We start from the raw sequence: 25,411 nt of genomic DNA, 5'->3' as shown, positions 1-25,411 counted from the left end.
CTAGTTGACTATTTCTGTAAGGATAAATGCCGTAAAACTGGCGAACTATATTTTTGTTTCTAATCCGTTTGTGTGTTTTAAATTGATGGTGATTCAATCGGTAATTTTTGAAATTAAACTTACTGACCGATACTTACTTGACCTACTTGTATTATACATCGCCGTATCTAATTTCGCCTGATCTTCATTTCGCTTCTCGTGTAATGTTACCATTGTGAAGAAATTCCTTATGTGACCACATAATAATGACTAATGAATTATCACTACAGCAGACATAATCTTAGCTTCAACTCAATAATTTATCTATCGTTTCCTATTAATTTTTCTTAATTTAAAATATCTCATCTCAAAATATAACAGTTTGGGCACACGGATGTGCACTACACTAAGTTCTCTTTGCTAGGTAGAAAGTGATACAGGTATTAAGCGGTAATATGGTTGTAATTATCAACTACTGTTAATTGTTTTATCTATTAAGGCATTTCATTTCTATTACTATGATCCTCGGCCTGGACAAATGCAGAATCTGCTGAGACCTTAAGCTTAAGGGCGGACATAAGATTTAATAATGTTTGTCCTAATTATTCTCAAATGAAAACATCGATATGATAATATATTTGAATTCTGTCAATAATATTCATAAAAGCAGAAACTGACTGAACATCATATCAACAGTTCAAACAGCTGAGTCTGAAAGTTTGAGACTGCATGGAGTTTCTCTGTAAACCGTGGGCCTACTCCCCCACTAAGAAAGGATTTTGACCTAAATCGACGCGGATGAAGCCGCGAGATAAAAATTTTGATAGTTTTTGTCGTAGCTTGTAAGCCTTGATAATAATGATTCTCAAAGTCATAAAATTAAATTTATAATGTCCGGCTTGTGATTAAGGAAACGTTGCCAACGGCTCTGCGTGCGGAAGAAGGAAGCTCAGCGTAGGGTCAGCCACACGGCAGTTGGTTACGGAAGAGCGGGCGAGGCCTAGGTCGGCCATCGCCCTGACTTTGCTAATCTCATTGTCGCTTGGTTTCTATTTACAACTTTTTGCTAAGTTACTTTAATATTTTGGCTACATATATTTTATAATTAATAAATAGTTCTTGCGACTATTAAAAAGTAAGAAATATCTTAACATCAGTGACAGATTTGTTTTTTTATTTCGAGTCCTAATACAGTATTTAAAAGACCTTTGGCGAACTATATTTTCTATCTAGGTCATGAGAGTTTTTTCCTTTCCATGATTTATCTTATTCTTATTAGTGTTGATGGGCTTTATAAAATGATAAAAATAAAATAGTTAAATAAAATTCAAGTAGTATTTTTTACACATTTGTTTTATTTTAATTCGACAACCTGTCATTATATTAACAAACAAATGACTGAGCACGCTCACATACGCACATACAATACACACACAAACACACCGCGACCGGCGCTGCATTGCATTATAAATTATACTTATATAGTCTTAAATTATTTTTCAGTCTATTGCGCTCTCCTCGTCCGGCACCGGCCCCTCACACACGCGTCTTAAACGAATTATCACATATAATATATTAAACCAATTTGCGAACGATTATTAACTAAATAGTTTATTCAATTTAACGTAGGTCGGGGTGGGGTAGCGGAGACGTAAGGCTCCGCGGGCCGGCCTCACGCCTCCAGCATCCGGGGCATATAGGAGCGCGGCGGCGATGGCGACTTTTTGGACAGGTTCAGCGGCGCGTCCGCCACGTCCACCTGCAGCTCCAGCACCGGCTCCGGCGCCGCGGGCGAGGCGCTGCGGAAGCACGTGAGCATGCCGCCCGCGCGCAGCGGACAGCCCTCGCCCGCAGCGCTCGCGCCGGCCGCGGCCAGCTCTCCGCGGCGCATGTACTGCTGGATGATGTCCGTCCGCTTCAGTTGCTCGGGAGTCATGCGCGGGCCTTCCATGAGACTCTTGGCCAGCACTGAATGTGTCGAAGAGAGGGATGCGCGTAGCGGTCGCGGCGAGTGCGCCGGATGAGCCGGGCTCGCGGGATGCGGGTGTTGAGGTGGTTGAGGAGAAGGCGTGAGCTGCACGGGCCGACCTTCTGCTTCGCCTGTATCGCGTCGCATAGCGCGAAACTTTTTGTGTCGCTTGTACGCTTCGTCCATAAGCAAGGGTGTGTCGAATAATGGTGGTGCTTCCAGGACACGTTTTAAAACAGGCATATCGTCTGCGGGTGCAGTTGGTCGTCTATCTTCCATATGTTCCTCCAGAGAGGACCGCGGGCTCGAACATCCCGATCCGGGTCCAATGATTCTTTCGTGCTTCTCGTTACCGGACTCGATACCGGAGTCGGTTGGGGAATCCAATTTACGGTAACGTGGTGGGGGGCGCACAGGTGTAACTGTGAGGCCATTGTGAGCTAGATGAGCTACACCCAGCGCTTCCTCGTCGACAGAACCACGGGAATCGAGTCTTCGGCGTCCCGCAAGCGTCGCTGCTAGTAAAGGCGTGCCGCAATCACCTATCGCTTCGCCTGATTCACTACTAGAAACTGAGCCAATCGGACTGCGGGCTGATTCATCGGCAACAGAGTCTGCCCATGAGCATCCTTCTTCATCTCCCCACATTTGCTGCCGTAGCAACTCCTTATGTTCTGTACGGAACACGACCAGCTTCTCCGTGTGAAGCGTACTCAATGTACGAAGGTCCGGAAGGGTATCCATTAATTCCCGAAGGAATCCAGGTCTGTCGGGCCTGTTTTGAGAAATGACAGTTTGGAGACACGCTTTCAGTCGTGCGTGCATTCTTTCAACTAATTCTACATTCCGGAGACCTGGTCGGTCCGGTGTAATCAAAACTATGGCGCAAAATAGGCCTATCTCGGCATCTGTCAAATTCATGGAGTTCATGCGCTCGGCGAACTTGAAAGTAGAATCAACAAGGAAACGTGCATTCGCCCCACTTTGGATAGAATCTCTCTTCATAAGTTGTCCATTGAGGCATATTATACTATTAAGAGGAGCGTCAAACATACAAATGAGACGCACGAATAGAGCATCAAAAAGTCCACTTTTTAACAATGTAAATTTATCATCTTGCGTAAGTAGCTGGAACCCAGGAATCAGGCCAGCGAAGTCGATCACGCCGCGGATCACGTGAGCGAAGCGTTGAGAGAACTCTTTCTCAGATTGTAGCTCCGGCGCTGGATTCAGCGGACAAGCCTACGACAATAGAAATAAAATGTTAGTTAGCACTTTGATAACTAAACAGAGTAAATAGAATATTTCACTTTATTTTATTAAGGTTACTTAAATAATATTTTAAAGTAATGTGGTAGAATGAAACTTACCAAAGTGGGTTGAGAGTAGGTGGGACAATCGCGAGCGCGGGCCCTCATGGCAGCCACGCGGTCGCGGGTGAACTCGCAGGTGTCGAGATGCGCGCGTACAACTCGTGCTAGCAATCTGGGGGCATCATCTAACTCTGCCGCCGCTGCTTGCTCTTGCGCCCGGGACGATGATGATTGTTGCATCGCCGCTAGAATTCGGGCCTTTTCACGTTTTGGTACACGCCCAAATCGTACAGCTGCAACAAAAAGAAAGAAAGTTTAGGACATGCATGGTGGCGACTACTTAAAATTACAGTCTAAGTCTAAATTGCAGTTAACAACGGGACCATTGTGCAAGGTCGCGGCTGCAGGGATACGCAGACACGTACAGTTGGACTGCAGCTGTCGCTGAAGGCGCGTATATGCGGGTGCGCGTCGAGCATGTGCACGCGCAGCTGACGATAGGGGGTAAAGTTCATTGCCCGTTACAATAATGGTCGGCAGTCGCCAACTTCAAATGCGGGATGCAGAATACATTGGTGATTGGGTGAACTAGTTTGAAAACCGAATGACAATACGCGATCTGCGAGGTCATGCTAAAAAGTGTTACAACTTTCTCGCGCTTGGCATGCCACGGATCGAAAGGTAGTATGCGTCGGGGGCGGGCGCGCCGCTTATGGCCTTCGTGCCCGTGCGCCGGTGAAAGTGTTTGCGCGCTCGGCGCACGATTGAAAACGAAAGCGGAGAGCGCCCTCTCGCCATTTCTCCCGACTTTCCCTGCGCTAAGTATGCCACGCCAGATGCATGACCTATTGTTCGCAATTGTCGATGCAAATGTCAATGCTTTTTCAGTGATTTGAATAATAATAAAGATCAGTGTTATTTTAATGATTTAAATTTATATTGGTAGGCACGCATGGTTGAGTAGGTATATATTTATTTCAATTAAGTTTTGTTATAAAAAAAATATTACAGAAACATTGCTACTGAAAGATTATTAAATTACCAATTAGTAAACATTGAATAAAATTAAACTTATAATAGTTTAAACGTGTAATCCCATTTCATACATAATCTTGGTTTGGATTAAAAGTACCTACAAATATTTTTGTATTTTGTGAGTTTATGTAGTACATTTAAATACATAATATTATTATAAATTTATACCTAAATAAATATGTAGTTTATATTAAAATGTAAAAGATCATGTTAATAAACTCAAGCGAAATATATTATTATTATATTTTAATGAAGTGAATACATGTACTGATAATAAATAATAATTAATTATGCTTTTAAATTTTGTAGTAAAACTATTAAGTTTTTTTTTTAAGTTTTATAATAAAGGATAAGAATAATACGTACGAGCATTGTGATATTTCACAACTCCATTTAAAATTCCTTTAAGGATTGGTAAATCTTCACCCATATCTGAGACCATTATAATTGTTTTTCACTATTAACTAGGATTATTCACAGCCAAGGGCCACTGATAAATAAGTTTGGTAACTACTAAATAACTAATTTAACTCAAGTGTCACATAGCACAATTATTAAAGAAGCACAAGCACTGAAATCCGAAAGTGCGGTGGTAATCCAATGTTTGTTATTATTCACACAGCACGATGTAGTCAGCGGTTTGCAGCTGAGCGATCACTGTGAGCGAGCCTCGAGTTCTCGTGGCGAACTGCGGAGCGACGCACTGACATAGCGATAGAAAGAGGGCTGACGACCGATGCGCGGGCCGGACTCCCTCGCACTGCGCCGCGGCGCGCGCCGCGCCAACCTTGAACTTGAGGAGGGAGGGCGCGCGGTGGAGGAGACGGGCGAGAGGGGGGTGCCGTCAATAAACTCCGCGCAGGCCCCTGCCCCCGCGATACCTTTCGCGCGTCCTCCCTGTCCTGACGCTTCTGCCACCGCCGCTTCTAACGTCCTATCCACTGATAATCCTTACACTTATCCCTAAACTGATGGTTATGATTTTCCCTCAAAAATAAATAAAATAGCTTCAATATATCTAATGAATCGAAGATGGTAATAATTGTGTACTTACTATTAAAATACAATTACTTTTGCACGGTTCGTTTGTCTTAAAGTTCCCCAAATTAGCCTAAGTATAGTGTAAATACTGCATGTCTACGTTAAATTAATGAGAACATTGTTTCAATAAAAATTGTCTTTGGTGTATTTGTTTGATAGTAGTCAATTTATTTCTTTACTTATAAATCTCTATCGAATTAAAAATTAAAGAAAGATACAGCTACTAGAAGAAAACTAATAGTCTACTGGGTGCTCTCTTTATGACACAGATTGAAGTACAAAATTTACATATTGTGCGAAATGAGAGTTTTTTATATTATCTGTAATTGACTTAAAACATTGACCTACATTGTGCTTAAAAGTTAATGAACTTAATTAGGGTATTAAAAAATAAATCTAATATATATGTATATGCAAAACGTATCAAATATGTATATTCAAGTCAATTCTAGTAAAACGTGAGTAAATATTATTTTCAGATTTTTAAATACCAATCGGAACTTTGCTATAACTCCGCTGTGACCGTAAAATATTTACTAAAAATGTTTTATTTAACGAAGTCTTTTTACATGTATTTTGTAAACTTACAATATGTTAAAGAATGTGATTGAAAATGTTTCTGCATATTGAAGACAAAAGACATAAGTAGGTATCATTTATATTGGCTAATTTAATTAATTAATTAAAAATGACATTAATTATTTTATTGTATGCTTGCAATAGGCGCCCTCTATCGCGCGTCGACTGATACTTCTAGCGCCATCTATTACCGAGTGGCAGAACGAGGCACTTCTATAAAAAATATTATAATTTGGTTCTTTTCAAGTAATTGCGTCATTAAATGAATTGTTATTATTGTTTTTATTTTTAATTAAATTCGTTTTTAAACTTAGCAACAGGAACAACTTAAAATAAATGTGATGTTATGTTTGCGAGTGCTTTGTTTAAGGCACCTACTCTACAATTATGTGGATGCTTTATTATTGCTATCATGTAATAATATATCAACAATAATTTGATAAATTTTAATAAAAAATATTCGGTATAATCGGAATAATTTAATTGAAATATACATTAAATTAAATTATCTAAATCCTATCAATAAGGTCTACTACAAAATACCACATCAAGTGATGTACCTAGCTAGCTTGTCTAGCAAATATACATTAATAAATAATTGGAACTTCCACAAGTAGGTACCTATTTACTATTTATTATTTGCCATCATCATATTTTTTATAACAATTATGAAGTACGGTTACGTATTGTTAACCGAGGGCAATGAACTACATTACGAAAGTGAAAACAGAAATTTCACTTTCACGCTTACGAAATGCACCTTTCTCCGCTTTCACCGCGCGCGATTGTGTTCGAAGCGGCAGGCGCAAGCGAGCCGAATGTCGCAACGAGCGGAGCGGAGCGGGCAGCGGGCGCCGGGCGTCGACCCGCTTAGCGTGCGCTCACCCGCGCTTGCATAACCGACCTCCCACACCACGTCCCTCCGCCCGCCGCTCGCTCGCGGTGCTCGCGGTCCGCGAAATAGGATCTGCTCGCGGAGTAGCACTGGTGCTCGTGCCTCGCGAGTCGCGTCCCACTTGGCGTCGCGATCGGAGCGACTGCATGATTGCGCGATCGACCTTACTCACAGTTGCTACATGGAATGCAACTAATGAAATACGTTTCTATGTTAATAAAAAAACATAAGCCCATTAAAATAGGCTCTTTTAAATATGAAATTTACCTTATCCTTTGTTGTGGTATATTAGGTAGTAGGTATTTATTTAATAATAATAATTATTATATTACATTTTATACCACATTTTATTTCATAAATTAAAATAGAGCCTGAAATAATGGAACATATACTTTTAATATACTAATGGGTGTTTCAAACAATTTATCTTATCAGGCACCTGATAGTTTATTATAAAATATTGTTTACAGTAAAAAATATTTTTATTTTGATTTTTAAGTAAAAATATTTGTTCCATTACAATTTATATGTAATAGTTAAAAATATAATTTTGTAACTCACCATCTCTGCTCATTCCGACGGCAATGCATTTCTTCAATCGGCAGTACTGGCACCGATTTCTGTTAATTCTTAAGATGGAGCACTGCTGGTTTTTGGTGCACGGTCTGTACTGGATCTTCTGTTGTATGGAGCGACGGAAGAAGCCCTGGGGATCACAGCTACAGTTAGAGTCTCGCTCGGGGTCCGAGCTTTCGTCGCTGGAGCAGCCCGAGTCGCTGGACTCGCGGCGCGCCTCCAGCATGCTCACCAGCACCGCGTGCCGCTCGCGCAGTTCCGCGCCGCACGCCATGCCCACAACCATTCACCACCACGCCACTCACTGACACTATGCGACCTACGAGTCTCGCCTAACCACACCTCGCTGCGATATTTGCGCTGCACCGATACGGATGGTGGCCGACGACAGACTGTGCGGGCGCTGCGGCGCTCGGCGCACAGTTACCCGCGCGCGCCGCGACCTACTTGCCGGCCGCCGACCCAACCGAGAAAGTGAGAGTGCCCCGGGCCCCGCGCGCCGCCCGCCCCGCGCGCGCTCCTAACGGTCCACGCCGCTCTAGAATGCGCCGCTGCCGCTGCACCGGTGCGCCGGATATAGGCCGGGCGCATCCCGCGGGCGTCGCGGCGCGAGGCCGTTCACCCCGGGTCGACGACCGCTCGATTGCACAACCACGCTGCGTTCCCCCCCTTCCGCACCCCTCGTCGCCCGGGAGCTAGGACACGGGCAGCTCGGAGCGACGACCGGCTCTACGCCCGGTGACGTCAGCCATGCGTCACGGCCTACCTCAATGCGCGCGCGCTTCCCGCTAGGGGTGCATTGATCTAATTTGTTGGAAATCGCAGCAGGTCTCGCTTATTTATTTATCTTAAACGTATGTATCTATATCCTAGTACAAACGCGTGACCGGAGTTAAAAATGTTCAAATAGGTTACGATAGTAGAGTATAATACTAGCTATACGGTATTTGAATGTATTTTTTTGTTACAAAAAAGATAAATTGTACGGTTCAAATTAAAAATAATATTATATACTGGAAAAGTGGTTTACGAGGTCGAATTAAGTAGCGATACGAATCATTATGGCCGGGTAGAGCGGGGCTGCCGAGTGGCGCACGAGGCGCTCGGCGCTCGGTTCGCTGGCCCAATTTCGCGCTGCCATCGATCCATTGTGCGCTGTGCGAGTGGCCCATAATTGGTCGCAACGCGGGCACTGACCGGCCGCGCGGCCGTTGACCCCGCGCCACGAAAACAAAACCTTTTCTGAACTCCCGTCCACTATACCGTATATGACTACGACCAACACGCGTCACTTCATAAAATCCATTCGATACAAGTATTATGAATGCGAGAGTGTGTCTGTCTGCACGCTTTTTTTACGGTCTATCCGTATTCTGTTTTTATCGAAATTTGGTAAAGTGACAGCTCGCATTTCGGGGCATAGGCTACTTTTGATTCCGAAAAATTAAACAGTTGCTCGGGATTTAAAAAAAACTTAAATCTGCATGAACGAAGTTTCAGGCATCATCTACATATTTGGTACAAAGATAGCTTGCATCCCAGAGATGATACAGACTAAGCATTTCTTATGCCGGAAAATCAAAGAGTTCCGACGGACTTTTTAAAACCTAAATCCACGCGGACGAAGTTACGGGCATGTCTTGTTTGTCATATTAATAAAAACAATTAACGTCATAACATTATTAAGTAGGTAGGTATCTACTATCTACTTATATTCTTACCGAATTTTATTATAATAATTTCTACGATTTAGATGACTGAGCGTTCCACTTTAAGGCCGTTGTGCTAGAAGCGTATTTATTATGTTAGAATATTCATCTTGATATGTCAATGACCGCTAAACAATTAACACGGTGACATGGTTAAGTGTTTTGAACGACTTAGGTTTAGGTATCTTTAATCTACCTACATTTTAAACACGAATAATTGGTATCTAAATTATAATTAAACTAAGTTTAAAACTATAGAAATATGTAAAGAGTTACTATTTTTATCAACGTAAAAGTAGGTGACAATTTAGGTCGGATATATTTTCACTTAAAATTCACGTCTTGATTTGTAAAGAGCTTTTACGTAACCAGTAACATTTAATTATTTCAAAAACTAACTAACTGCTACGTATGCGAGTGAATCTAAACAACTCCGAACAGTAAAGGTAAGGTACGTATTACATAAAAGGAAAACAGTAAATATGAACAATAGGTAGTGATGAATGCTTCAGTCGATAGTAGGTCAACCTCGGTCCCTATCTAGTTCTAGAATTTTCGATTGCTACTAACGCGAACGCGCGAGAAGCGGACCAACATTTTTAATTTGAACGTTACATTGACACAGTTTTTTTTACCTACGAAGGTAAATATTTATTTTGTATTAAGTCTGAGTAGAATTCAAATAACAAAAATTACTCTTCAGAAAGTAAGTTTGTATTTGTTTGTGAAAAACAAATTTTTTTTTCATAATTTATTTTGCATAAGATAAAAGAAATAAAGACAATATTGTAAGCAGGTACACAATATAACTGAAAAATCTAGTGGTAAATTAATTTCTATTCTTTACCGCTTTGTTTAAGCATTATTTAAAATTAAATTAAATAAATAAATTAAAAATGTTTCTATTCTTTCTAGATTAAGATAAAATGGCGGAAGAATTCGTGGTTGTCACAGGCGTTAAGCGTTCTAAACGGTTAACGGTCTCGCGGACAATGACTGCCGACACTGGCTTAGCCGAAAGCTCGAATTCGCTGACGCATGGGCTTTCCGAGGAAGCGTCGACCGATGACCGACCTCGACTAACAGTCCACTACGTGCCTGCCGGTGTACATATGTTTACACGAACACACTTCACTCTGAATCATAATATCACTTGTGATTCACTTCCCGTTCGCATATCACAAATCTGTATTTGACATCTGTGTGTCAATAAATCAGTAATCAGTTTGTCATATTCGTACTTGTATTGAATAGGTACAGGTAGGATAGCTATCAACATTATGTTGTCATTAAAAGGTAGATACCTAAATAGAGCTTATCCCTAATGTAGAAGATAGGTACATAAACATGCACAACTACATATTATCCTGGATTTACATACATATCTTCTTCCATTAGCTTTCTTAATAATACTTTTGTTAAGTGAACAATATAATGGCCTAGATCTAGAATGAGGTTTTGGGAATTACGATTTAATTCTAATAATAATTGTTATAGGTAGGACTAACAGTAATTAAATGCAGTAAGTTATTTGAACCTACTTGGTTAGGTTCTGGACATTTATGTTAGGTAATTCTTCCTTTTAAGTCAATAAAAGAATATTGATTATTGACTTCAATAGAACATTCTGGATTGAGAGTGAGAAGTCGCGATATTTAATGTTCTTAATTTGTAACTGTCATTATTTATTTGGACAGTAAGGAAATGTCGAATATTAAAGACAACCGCATACTTAAACTCATTTGTTACAAGAAAATATACCGTGGGATGATCTTATTAAAAAATGAACGCGGCGAGATCAACGAACTTTTAAGCTGACAGTTCAAAAATAATGTGGGTTACGTTCACGTTGCGTACATACATTCGTTGACCGTAAAAGTTTGTACGGCAAGGAGAGGCTGGAGGGAGCGCGAGCGCGCGGGTCGTCGACCGCCCTGCACTGCGGATTGGTGCCGAAAAAATAGCCGACCCACAACGAGAAGTATGTCGGTCACCGTGCGAACAAAGAACGTGCACAGCGATGATTTACGCGTATCACGCTTTTTATTATGATAGCGCAAAACATTAAAGCAATGAAGAATTACCTTAGCTTAGACCTTCTATTTGGTGCATCAGAGGAGCAAGGTAATAATGAAATAATAATGAATGAGTCGAAATTTCACAAATAGCTTTCATAAATATTGCTACGGTAATTATTGTTAATGTTATATATGTAAACCTTTTTAAGTCGTTTCCTTACGTCGTTGTTTATGAACCTAAATTAAAAATAAGCGGTTTTTGCACCATTTACCTAAATTATGTTTTGTAAAAATACTTTAAAATGGTACCTGATAGCTGTATGTTTGAGACCGACGTTTGAGATTTTTTGGAAACCGCTTCATTAGTTTTTGCATATTATTTATATGTACGTAATAATATATACCTTTAATGTACGTAATGTTTAGATAAATAAAATAAAAGTGTAAACAATAAGTTAAAACATTCAGGTTGGAACTATGTAACGAATAGGTGCTTTAAGATATAATAGTCGGTAATCGTCGTTCAATAAATTATTATTATATTATAAAACATTTAGTAATAAAACGTGGGTTCGTTGACATCGTGCGTACAGTCTACGGGCACGCGCCCCGCTCGTAGTAGACCGTAAAAACCATTCATTCACGATTTTAGATGGGCGCTGCCGCTGAACTTTGAAAACGAAAAACTTTGAAACGACTTGCTGCCTTGCGGCGCCATCTCGTGGCGAGTAGCCGAACTCCAGTTTGATATTTTTTTTGTCTGCGTCGACAGTTGGCGTTAGTGGTCCATTTATTTTCCACATTAAAGCAAGGTTAATTTTACGGAAGATTTTTGTTTCTTTATACAAATCAATAAGCTATGTAATTTTTCAGCGTTTTTATGCCAATAGGTATCTGTATTTATTTTTTATTTTTTACAGATAGTACGAATTTAATAAATTATAAATTAGATGGGCACTTTGGTAGACCGTCATGTCTGTATGGGTCAAAATTTAGTTCTACGGTGTAGCTCCTTATATTTTATAAATCTTTAGCTTCCTACGTAATTCTACTTTCATTAAACAAGTAATTTTTGTCACGGTGACATGGAATATGGACTATGGAAAACCAGTCGAACGATATGTAACCTATTTCCTGTCATAATCGAAGCTATTAAAATCAGAGAGTCCCCACAATGGTCCAGACCGGCTGAGGGCCCGAAGGACACGCATTGTCTCGCGACCTGACTCGACGACCGCCGAACAAACTTGTAACCAAACCGGTTACCGTACACTTGCACTTCTATTCTCGTCTTCCTTGCACCGCTTTCTCGTTCGTATTGTGTCTACAACCATTGTATCATGTATGACCTTTAACTGGTTGAACTGCAGTCGTCATACTAAATGATCGAGTATCATGTCCATGACGCAAATTGGCTCTACATTTTTAAAGCTTTCGTAGGGATTATTGTGTCAAGGCGAAGTACCTGCCTACTACGATGAAAAGCAGCTTTTGGCACTGGAAATACACCTAGGTAACTCATCGGTGGATATTTAGGACAATACCTACTAACTTCTTTAAGTCTGTAAAACTTGCCTACCTACATAAAACTGAACTTATGTGGTTGACAAATAAACCTGGCCTAAATCACATATTGTAGCTAGTTCCGTTGTACACAATCTCTAGGCTAAACTAAAATGAAAAGTCTAGATACGTATGTACCTATTTATTTCCTTTAATAATGCTCCATATGGAAAAGAATAGCACTCGATTTAGACGTGTCAATTTAGTGAGATGATAGAGTGTGTACCTACAACGGAATTAGTCTTCGATTTTATTATTATTCATTAGATAGTTGCTGTACTTTTTGCTTAGCCCTCTTTATTCTTATCTCCAGACGCTATAAGAGCTCTTAATAAAAGTAACACAGGAAGTATTCTGTTCTCAGACAGGAGATCAAGTGGGAAAGATTGTACCAATGCGGGCGTATGACGCCCTTAAATTACCATCAAGCGGTAAATTGTATCTTTATACATATACATATTTCTAGTAGCTAACGCAATATTTCTAACTGAACGCTTTCACAACGATATAATCACCTATTCCCATAAAACTTTCAAAAAGTGCCAAGAGTTTCAACTCAATCGGATGAACGATGCGCGAACGCATAGGTCAATTTTTTTAATTATTTTAGATGCAAAAGTATGTCTGTCTGTTTCTTACTTTTTCATAGTTCAGCCGCTGAACTAATCTGGACAATCTCACAAACAAAATGAGCGCGCTTCCAAAAATCTAAATCCACGCGGACGAATTCGCTAGCCAAAGCTGGTCATTCAAAGGTGGAAGAAGAGATTTATATTATTTGTTAATCTATTTATTATAAAAGAAGCCGGTTAACCTTATCATCATTGGGGCTGACCTCGACCCCTTGACAAAAAATACAAAAGGACCCGTCTTTAACGAAACATTCTTATAGAACGGCTCGTTCCCGTGTGATTGTTCCGGGCAGGTATCAAAATAAAATTTATAGAATTAGGGCGAAGGACTGACCGTGAAGCCGTCAGCGACAGGTACCTAAAGGACCCAACGACCCTTAAGCCATTTTATACCAACACTGGACACATACCGGTCCCTACCCAATGTTTTTTATTTTATTTTATAGTTCCTATTGTGTTGGTTAGTTTATTATTGTATTTATTATTTTTACTTAATTGTACCTATGTATTAAATCCTAGAGTGCATAAAATAATATTCAATGTATGCAAATTTTTTTTAAATTTTACTGATTGACACACCTTATTTGTAACTGAAATGAACTTTGTTTAAGCTTAAAGGCAATTTTTAAGAACCAATAGAAAGGTAATGGAATAGGTACGAGCGATATGGTGCCTACATGATAAAAGACGTTTTTTATGCAGTCACAGTTCACTCTGATTTCCTCATAGTTTTCACGAATTTAGGTATTTAACTCTCTTATAGGCTTTTGCAATATAGACCGTCCTACCTATTTGCGATCTTAACAGTAAGAAAGTGTATTCACTTTCTTACTGTTAAGGAGCGCACGCGCGCTATTTTAGTCACTAACAGTACCGTTGCTGAATAACTAACTATAATACAGTTAATCAGCACATACTGTTAACAATAAAAATAACGCGCGTGCTATTACTTCAGTACAGATGACAAAAACGAACACGCAAACAATTCGAATGTTTATACATCAAAAATATCACGGCCGAGCTTTGTTATCTGTGTCTATAGAGATTGTCTTCCGCGTGTTTCGACCTTGTTGTTGAAACTCTAGGACGTTGAAACATTTCCAGCTGGCGCTTATAAATAAATTATATACCTAGTAAACTAAATGTAAATTAAATCTTTCATGTTTATATCTAAAAGTGAGAGCGAATTTATCGATTTTTATGATTGAATAAATCATATCGATCATACGTTTAAATCATTTTCTGATAGAGCTATGCCCTCTAGATAATCCGCGAGGACGGTTGTTTCCAATTTATCGATCGTAATAATTTAAAAGTCGTTTAGTTATATGACCTACAGACTCGGACACGTGAAAGACGTCAGACTTTAAAAGTGGAAGTGATGACGATAGTAAGTCTCTACCTATTTACCTACCAAATAATCCTAAAATTTTTCAATACACAGAGACTGCATTTATAATTTTAATGTTCACTATCACGCAACTATTTCTCACACAGAATAATTTTTTGATGATGATAATAGGTGGTAGTGGCATAGGCGTTTTTTAAAATAATGATTGAAAGCGGCGCGGGTGGCGTGTTTGTGAGCATACTGGAATACGACGGCTCTAATGATTTTATCAATAACTTAATAATATCAATAAATAAACCGAAATTAATATTTACCTTGCATCCTTCACAAGAGTGCACTCCGTAATGGAACCCGCTGGCCTTGTCTCCGCAGACCCTGCATAGCACCGTGGTACCATCAAATTCTGAAACAAATGAGAACACAATGAAAAATAATGAAAAAAATAACCCCTTGAAGTACATTACGTAATAATAAAAATGGTGATAGCTTAGTGGTCAAGACGTCGACCTTCTGTTCAGTAGATTCGATCCCGGGCACGCACTTTAACTTTTCAGAAATATGTGGGTGTGTTTCGAATAAATCGTGAGGAAACCTGCATGCCTGAGAGTTATCCATAATGTTTTCTAAGCTGTGCTGTGTAAAGTCTGCCAATCCGCACTGTGCCAGTGTGGCACAGTATGTCGAAACCCTTCTCAGTGCTCATTAGTGGGCCGACGAAGGATTGATCAGTGGTTGATCATGATGATAATGTAATTAATAGCTACATAGCTAACGACGTGTGACAAACGAGCTGATTCAGTACAACTAGCTATGCAGGACTCAGCACTTCCCCCCTTACCATGACTGTTGCAGTTACTAAGAGCGTTAGCGAACGTTAAACATCCTGTCTTATGAGATCATAAGTAGGTATGTCAAATAAACACTCGCACGTGACCTGCGGTAAGGTGACTTTGTCTCACCTTCAATTTTTACATTACACAAGTGTTTTATACAATTTTCGGTACCGATTTGGCGTATGCTTAACTACCTAAATGGATTTAATTAAGGTATAAATTGTTGACATTAAATTTAGGTTAATAATAAACCTCCTATGAGTACATTACATAGTGTGAAACTCTTAATTTGTTCCACCTGATCAAACTACTGTACATTGTAAGGTTAAGTTCTATTGTTAGTTTCCATAAAATACGTAGGTACCTATCTCAAACTCGAGACATGTTACGCAAGTTACATACATTTCTGTCGCTAATACAGCAAATGACGCAAGCGCATCATGTTGCGTGCTTTGGTGACACTGAATAGTTATTTTAGAAAGCGCTAACTCTCCACTGCACTTGAGGGAAGTCGTTGACCCTATGAGTGCGGCTACATTCACATTCTAGTAACCTGGCTTACGTGTTTCTTTTATGTCTATGTTTTAATTCATATACTAAAACAGGTAGCCTGTTATCTAAACATTGTATCGAGAAAAACATTACTCTTCAATAGATAATTAAAAAATATATTAGGAGTAGTTAATTTTTAATGATCAATTCGATTTGTTATTAGGGCAGTGATAGATAAGATGGCGGATGGATGCATCGAACGATTCGAAGTTCGGAATCAACGATGTGACGTAGCAGGTCGGGCGAAGCAGGACGAAGGCGGCAAGGGACCCCGATCGGGAAACAGGTTCGTTTGGCGCCCCCGGCTGCTCTCACTTTCCCTTTACTATGTTTGTTTATTTGTTAAGGGAGCAAACCGGCCTTTAGGAAGGAACTTTCTATTTCTGGCGTCAACCACTTGCCTCGGGTCGATGTTCGGCGCAGTCGCTTTCTATGGTGTTACTTTCTTTTTTAGTAGCACTGAACGGCTGTTCTCGTCGAAATACCTACTTAATTTGAGTCTCATCTTCAGCGTTTACGACTACAAATATGTATTGTGCAATCATGATAATAACATCGAGAAAACTATGAAAGATATTGTAGATACTCGATACTCGTACACGTAGCGCATTGCGAGCGAATCATAAATGTGCATTCATTTCTCTTCGTGTGATGCAACCAGTGTTTTTCTGTGGAGCGCGTGTGAGAGTCGCTCGTTCGTTACGTCAATTAAAGAGGCGAGGAAAGTGCACTAGAAAGTGCTGGCTCCACGTAACGCGCTAGAAGGCGCGCTCAGCCGAGCGCGGCGCGGAGACACTGGCTCGCCGATCTGTGTCACGGCGATGTTTGCAAATAACTAGATCACCAAAACACCCATATCGTCATCAAACCATCAGCACACGTATGTGCTACGTTTCCTACACGGGTAGCACGTTTGATGCATTCAGTTCCTAGTTAAATGCTTGTTTACTTTTAATAAAGAGTATAAAGATAAATATACTTGCCATGCTTTTCTTGTTTTAGCACGTTTTTAAAATGCGCAATGAACTGTAAATATGTGTGTATTTACATACTTTAATTTAAATCGATACGGCGAATTTAGGTATGAACATTTTCTTCAAAGGAATTGCCGAAATATGTTAGACAGGTTTAAAATAAAATGTGTTGATATTGGGTTGCTGATGAGTCAACAACAATCACCGCATTAATAACACCACATTTAATTTATTAGGAAGGTCGGTAAAAGCTGCTACTAGTTACCAAGTAAAGCACAACGTAGAAATCACAACTGATAAAACTTGTAATTACAATGAAAGTTATAAAGAAACAGTTTCTAAAACTACTCAAAATAATAGATACCTATCTCGTCATATCTGAGGCACGGTAATATTATCTATACAGTATTCTAACTCGGCCGTATCTTCGAAATAGATACCTACAGTTGCGCGGTACGTAAACATGCGGTAGGGCTGCCCGCCTCCAGCAGTTTAATTACATTTGCCTACTTTGTGTTTCCATCTAGTTTTGTGAATGTAAATATACTTTTTTATATAAACAAATAAAATACTTTGTGAATTGCATAGGAAATGTTCAATAAAAATGCGTGTTGTTTTTTGATTGGTAGATTTAATTAAAAAACCATGTTTATGATTGAATAACAAATCGGTCTTATACATTTGAGACCGAAAAATATTTGCGCCTCGACTGAGACGTAGGAAATTAAACGAACGTTACGAATTATTAAATTTTAAAGTTTAAAAAATCCGCATTCTAGTATAAAGCTTTTAATTAAAAATTGTTTTGGGAAACATGGACAAGATGGAGAAAAATGAATATCTTTTAATTGGTTATAGATACCTACAGCTACTTTACAATTATATATTTGGTTTTAAATGAAGTTCGGAATATTTTCTCCATTTTTTCTATATATTCCACAAAATCATCGCTGGGTACAATCAAAAAATTTGCGAATTAATCTTATTGTAGTCCCGGTACCTTAAATACCGAGATTCTGAGCTGAAATTGTGGCTTCTTTGATCGGGTTTCACATACAACGAAAAAATCGCGCGGTTATTGTTAGAAAAACAAAACACCGCCCGTTCGTCACTGCGGCACAGTCGCGACTGTCTGCGTGTCGAGCGCCTGCCGACACCGAGGTGCGTAGGTATAGCTCGCGTTTCGTCCGTTTGTATGAAGTTGGAATACTGATACATAATATTACCGTGTCTGAGGTAAACAAGTCATAATGGCAGAGTGGAATGAACTAGTGAAACGAGAATCGAGAGAAAAGTAAAAGTAGTGGCCACAGTGAGGCGGAAGGCGACGTTACATTGAACCCGCAGTAACTAATGACTTTTGTGTGATAATATTATTTTAGTAATAATATTATACTTAGAAAGTCTTTGGATGGAGAAATTAAAAATATTATGTTGCTTGGTTAAATGAAACATTAAAAGTCAACACGCGTCTGCTGGCAGCAACATAAGCAGAGTTCACGACCTTTTTATAAACATAAAACGAGTAGGTACCTGAGTAGTAAGTAGCTAGGTGAGGGTAATTAAGTACCATATAAATGGATAATTAAGTTTTCTGTTAAGTACCTAAGTAAGTAGGTAGGTCCGTAATTTTTGTTCAATAAAAAAGTTTTAAGTGCTTAGGTTCATAAAATATAGGATGTTGGAGTTGGTAGATAGATATAGAATTGAAAATTAGTCTCTAAAATTCTAGTATTTCTGTTGTCTAACATCGTAGTAATCAAAAATCTTCAGGGAGAGCGAATTATAGACGAGCGATGTTATCAATAGTTGACCGACCGCGTTTGGAAACCTCCTAGCTTTAAGTTTACGTTATTATCACCACTATAATATTATCATCTTGCAATACAACAACTGACTATCAAAAAGTGTACAGCAGCACCTACTTTGAATAAATGAGTTGACTTTGACTTAGTCATAAATTGGACTATGTCTATCTGTAGTAACAAATCGAATAGGTTAGCAACTAAGCAATCCGTTATATTATGTCCGTGTAGAATTAATTGTAGATGAAAAGTAAATTGCAAATGATACGAGTACAGTCCCATATAAAATATTATATTACAAGTACAGATCCCATACAAATATTAGTTCTAGTCACAATCGTTATGAACATCATTAACAAAAATATTTCACGGACTGATATTGGAAGGGAGTTTTATTCCCAGACGAAACGGTTAACTCTTTTGTTGTTTACAATTTCAACGATAAAGGTAATCAATAATAAGCGATAATATCATTAGGAATTGAACGCAAATCTATGGCTCCCTGCGGAATTTGATCTTTATAGTCCCTGTTGAAGTATCGAACCCCATCGATTCGCACATGGGGGGGTGAAAGGACGTTATTCTGAAGTGCCGTACGATTTGCACAATACAATTTTAATTGTTTTCGTCAAGCCCTTGGCACTAATGTTCAACAATCAATCCATCAAACTTTCGTTCTACAAGTTCTCTCTATGCTTACAAAGTCGTTTAGTTTTTTACCCTTTCAGTTGAGACTATTAATCAAGAGAGAAACGTTAAAAATTATGTTATTTAATCAAGTGTGACATTACATAGAAATTAACGGTTTACGTACCTAGCTAGGTGAAAATTGGTGTTTATGTAAGGTTAGAAATTATGGTATGTATTAGAAGGTATGGAAATTATAAAGTTCCATAACTTGGCAACGAACTATATTGGATGTCTCTAGTATGCCACTAGAAGCGAGGGTGGATTAAGCGGTTAGATCCATCAAAGCAGGTAGGCACCAATCCGATTTGGCGATTTTATTTCAAACATTCTTCCAGGATAGCTAGGTAAGGTACCTATGTAGCTACTTATGTAGATTTATTCGCAACGTCTCTTGTAGCAAAAGAGCTATCTAGAGAGATTGAGCTACCTAGATAGATACTTATGGACTTTATAACTCGTACCTACTATTACTAGATAGGTAGTACTAGGTAGGTTGGTATATCGTCAATGGTAAGGATTCAAACGTTCATCATCAAGCGAAGCTTTTATAAATATTTTAGGTTTCCTGTCGCGTATCACGTACATAAAACCTAAATACCTTCAAGGCAAGAGTAAATGTATATATATCTAAGACATAGATTGTCATTAAGCCTAACTCGCAATAACAAACAAAAGTGCAGGTATAAGCGCTTGCCTTTATAGGTGCTATTTGAATTTATCTGTGTGTTAATGAGCAGATGACAATGAGAATGGAAACACCAAGTGAATAACCGCTTATCAGCGAACTTTAGAGGTGCAAATAGGTACCTAGGTATTGAATTGGGACAAACATTCACGTAGGTAGCTACTAGCTACATATGTTTGCTAGCCTATTTATTAGGTAGGTGTACATATGGCTATGAGAGTGTAGGTTAAGTAATTATTATAACAAGTTAATGTTTTTTTATATGATGAGCGGAATTTTCAGTATTTTATTTTATCATCATCCTAATATAATATTTTAATGAAAACTAAAAAAAAATACCTGTCGCAAAAAATTGCGACTTGGGTAGGTACGTTTTTTTTCGTTTCGTAGGAAATTGCGTATGATAAAATTGTAAAAGGGCAACTCGGTCATTCGGACGAGTTTCTTTCGGTCGAGTTGTCCCCCAAGTCATTTTATTTTCTAGGACTAATAAGATACCTTTACTAATTTTTCAAATTGTAATTTTTTGAATTTCTGAAATGTAAAAAATTTCGTGTCCACGCCAAATCCAGAAAAATTTAACATGCAATACAAAGCATCTAGGAAGAGATAACAATATTATAAGCTAAACCCGCGTTAGATATTATGAGAGAAAAGTTCAGTTTCGGTTTATTTGCTGCAAGAGTCAGGTGAAAACAAACAGAAGCAATCCAATCAACGAATACTACCTATATGCAGCTCTGGCTCCCGTTCCTTGTGGGCCGAACTCATCATGGTATCGGCTGGAGTCGGCGCATCATAGCGCGCGTAGCTACTGTCCGGAGACATCACTGAGTCATATGATTTAAACTAAACAATAATAATAGTAGTTCCCTTTACACTACACTACACGTTAGACACATTTGAGCCCCAACACTCCTCAAACAGATGTCCTGGGCACAGTGTTGAGGAATATAGGACAGGAGTGCATGAAACGCGCGGTCGGCACTTCGCAAAGGATGAAGGTCGCTCGTCTCACAAAACCACCGCTGCACGTGCCGCGTGCGTCTCACTCGAGCTCGAAAGACGAACTGAGCTCGGGTCGCGCGCACTTCTGTTCGTAGTCGCGCGCTTCGCCCCATAAGAGTGAAAGTCTGCAAAATGATCAACGCTCTGTGCGATACAATCGCTTCGACTGCGTGCCGGACTCCGCCGAGCGAATATCGCCTTTATCGGTATACGAAGTCTGTCAGCGAGCGAGCCTCGGCGCGCTTCGAACTCCGGTCTCCGAGGTCATTGCCGCGTTGTCGACGGACCAATCGCGAGCGCGCGCAGACGTGCGCGGCGAGCCATTGGAGGACCCGGAGTCCCGCGCCCCGCAGGCCGCTCCGCGCGCTCGGGTTCGAAGACCTGAACCTTGCGGGCGCTCCGCGGCCAAGGTCGCGCGAGAGCGGTGCGGACTGAGAGCGCAACCGAACGTTCGAGTGGGACACAGCTGCGGTCGTGTTGGTTGCGTCACACTACTAAAATATTTTTGGTGATGGGACGCGAGTGAACTTGAACACGAAATCGAGCTAATGGATGGCGAGTGCTGTGTAGGTCGCCGCGTGACGGAGTGACCCGCTGCCGTCTCGGCCCGCTTGCCTGCTTCCCTCTTGGGCCAGCACTGCAGTTGCAGTGCACTTCCGGGAACCTACCTACCTACTGAACTTTTCCATCTTAGTCTTTCCAACATAATTTCGAGATACGGTATACAGGAAGTAGGAAATAGGAAGGTAGAACTTCAAAATTGCCTTCGTCGCAGAAGATAGGTACCTAGTTAGGTACTAGGTACTTACTCTTATTATTCGTATCGTCCAGTGGTCCAGCAGGTACAGGAATGTAGGAAGGTCTAGTCAGCTGCCACCGTTCACTGAATGTTATCTTCAAGAAAATTGGCAGGTAGGTAGAGGTACTCGATGAATTGGTAGGATTCCCTTACGTAACCTAGGTAGGTAGGTTGAATTCGTAATTATTAAAGTTATTATTAGATTCTCGTGTAGGTAGGTACGTAGGTACCCAGGTAGGTACCTACCTTTTTTTTCAAAAGTTCGTTATAATTAAAGAGCCAAATGAAACAAAAACAATGACGTCAGCTTAGCACGTATGGGCTTATTGATAAACAAGTTTTATAATCTATAGGTACCTACCAACATAAATGATTTAATTTTATATAACATCCCCGCTAATAGTGTCATTGTGATTTGAACCGTGTTATTAGAGCCATAATAACGCAATCTGCTTAACAGCAAGAGTTATTTATGTGAGATAAAAGACGAGCGGCGGTGGGCGGCGGAGCGGGTGAACGACCTGGAAATTTTGGCGCAGGCCGGTCAAGGCCGCCTCCCGCGCAGGCGCTTTGCGACACTCACAATGAACACTGAAATTCTCAATTTGAAAATTCATTTCAATTTCACCGAGTTATAATCAGGTATTTACAAATTACATTGGAAACAAAAACTGGAAAATCATTGTAACTTTGTAAGCAATATTGACATGGTTTTTCCCCAAAGTTAATGAAAGGCTTCCAGTTTTGAGATACAAGTCCCGAATTTCCCACCTGTATTGCTACCCTAGTTTAATTAGACTGAAAAGACTGAGTAGGTAGTCATAATATATGTAGCTGGAAAGTTAGGAAAGCTCTACAATTGTGGTTTTGCCCCATGTGACAATATGTCCACTGTCCAGTGACCCAGTGTGTCAGTGTTTTAAAAATAAAGCCTCCATAGTCCCTATTGCCTACCTCGATTCTTAATTGATTCAACATCACCAACAACAACAACAACAACAACCTATCCGGCGATGGGTTGTTCACTACTGAGCACGGGTCTCCTCTCTGAATGAGAAGGATTTGGTTGGCTTTATTCTACCACGCCAGCCAAAATATGCGGACTGGCAAACTTCACGCACCTTTGAGAACATTATGGAGATCAGGCATGCAGGTTTCCTCACGATGTTTTTTAGTTAAAACACGTGATACTTAATTGTTTAAAACACACATAATTACGAAAAGTCAGAGGTGCGTGCCCGGGACCGAATCCCAAACTTCCATTACAGCTCGATTGATTAGTGAGTTCTAAAGAAATCACAGAAATACTTACTCATTAGATGATGGGTTAAGTTTTTTTACTTTTTACGCATGAAAGGGTTGCACATCCCGACATCTGACTGAAAGGTGGTTGTTACCGGCGGATTCTATTTACACTTTTTGCAGAAATTTTATTACGCTTCAATACTTTTTCCTTTAAAAGTTGCACAAAGGGAACGTTTTTTAGAGGTTTCGCAAATATCCTCCTACGTCGCTTTAAGATGTGTAAAAAGGAAACCAATTTTTTGTCTTAATGCCACAAAAAATGTATCTTTTAATTTTTATCCATAAAGAGATCCTGACTGATATCAATGTACCTACATACAGTTTAAAGCACTGGGTCTTGTGAGCTTTTTCATTTGATTTAGGTTTTCATGCCTAATAGTTTTTGTTTTACTTATCGTGCAAAATGTAGGAAAAAGTACGCGAGCACGGAACCCTCAGTGCGCGAGTCTGACTCGCACTTGGCCGGTTTTTAATTTTAACGCTAATCTTATTAGTTTAGTACTGTAGTAGTACAACAAGTCAAGCCAGCGTTTGTAGATTGTATACTTGTAATATATTAATTTGCAAAAAAAACCTTTGTTTACAATAACTCTCTGTCTTTGATAACACTTTATTCAACTTAAGGGGCATGAGACGGGTCTGTCCGCGAAATTCAAATTTAATTTGGTTTTTCGCAATTTATAAACTAATACGTAAACGTAGGCTTATGGCATTTTAATTGCGCCAATGGCTGGGCAGTATCATCCTCACAATATGTTTATGTAAAAATCTTTACTTGAAAGGGTCCAGTTTAAGAAATTAACTCTAGTATCGACTATAACTCACAAATTAGTCGATACTAGAGCTAATTTCTTAAACTGGACCCTTTCAAGTAAAGATTTTTACATAAACATATTGTGAGGATGATACTGCCCTGCCATTGGCGCAATTAAAGTGCCATAAGCGTACTTTGTCGTATTAGTTTACAAATTGCGAAAAACCAAATTAAATTTAAATTTCGCGGGCAGACCTGTCCCATCCACCTTAATGATGCTTATCTATTGAATTTTTTTAGGGTGCACTTAAATCTAAAAACAAACAATGTAACAACAATACCATATGTGCACTTCGAATAAATTCGTGAAAGTGAAATGGGTGCCCAATTTTTTTACTTCCTTCCGCTGCCCTCACTTTTTAATATCGGGACGCGAATATCAAATTACATGGTAGATTGCACAGGGAATATTTTGAATTAGCAATTAGAGCTTTATTTTTATGAAAGTAGAGTTCAAAATAGGTTGTGTTAAAAGGTGCACATAAAAAGCTCGCCTGGTGTCAGTCGGTAGCCACATGTATTAGGCATTGTTCATTATGACCGCAGCGATGCACGATGGGGCCGATTCACTTTTATCGATCTCGATAGATCGAACTCATTTTTTGCAAATAAATAAAAAGTAAGGCCGACTACCTACCATATTGTTTGCAATTTATGGCTTCCGTTTTTTCTATATCCGGATTTAAATTGGAAGCTGGTGTGACAATTAATAAAACATGATTAATTATTTCGTCAAAATTACTACTTCCCTACTATTATTATAAATGCGAAAAAATATTTGTTTGTTGGTTTTATTTGAAGCAACGGATTAACGTAATTGTCTGGACATGGTTAAAAATCTACAGAGTGACATAAGGCTACTTCTTATACTGGAATATCACAGATATTCCACGAGATTTTTAACCTAAATCCACGCGGACAAACTCACAGACATCACATGAAATACAAATGCATCAAAATACATAACTAAATTTGCAACTTGTATTTGAAGTAAGTATAATTTAATTAAAAAAAAGAGCCTATGGATAAGTATGATTTACCTATTAAGTATTGATAAGCTATCTTGATTAAGCTTTCTCGCTTCCTGTTTTCATTTACTAAAATCAAAATTTACTTAAGAGCAAGACTACATATTGTAGTTAAAAATGATAGACCATTGCAATTCGATCGAACCGCGTTATCAATGTTGTATACTAATTTAAAGGCACGAGTATTCATTATATCATGAATAAGCTTAATATGAATAATAATGACAGTGTCCCGAATAACAATCGTTGTCCTTTTGA

At 39.3% G+C, this 25,411-nt stretch overlaps 1 protein-coding gene across 4 annotated transcripts in view; it reads right to left on the bottom strand.

The window, feature by feature from the left end:
* Positions 1-1,317: 1,317 nt before the first annotated feature.
* The window catches only part of LOC123878858 (ecdysone-inducible protein E75), a 139,774-nt gene continuing 115,680 nt past the window's right edge, over positions 1,318-25,411 (bottom strand). For 2 of the 4 annotated variants that reach the window (XM_045926221.1, XM_045926231.1), the window contains exons 2-5: positions 14,975-15,063; positions 7,373-7,517; positions 3,319-3,554; positions 1,318-3,190 (exon numbers count right to left, since the gene is read on the bottom strand). In XM_045926221.1, coding sequence (XP_045782177.1) covers positions 1,652-3,190; positions 3,319-3,554; positions 7,373-7,517; positions 14,975-15,063 — 2,009 coding nt within the window. In that variant the 3' untranslated portion in view covers positions 1,318-1,651. Of the gene's footprint in view, positions 3,191-3,318; positions 3,555-4,662; positions 5,076-7,372; positions 7,518-14,974; positions 15,064-20,927; positions 21,279-25,411 lie in introns of those variants that run through there. The other 2 variants (XM_045926238.1, XM_045926246.1) reach the window with 2 other exon arrangements.

The sequence above is a fragment of the Maniola jurtina genome, chromosome 3 (genome assembly GCF_905333055.1).
Source record: "Maniola jurtina chromosome 3, ilManJurt1.1, whole genome shotgun sequence".
Taxonomy (NCBI): Eukaryota; Metazoa; Arthropoda; class Insecta; order Lepidoptera; family Nymphalidae; genus Maniola; species Maniola jurtina.
Note: the sequence above shows the minus strand (reverse complement) of the source record. Positions and strands in the feature narration are given on the sequence as shown.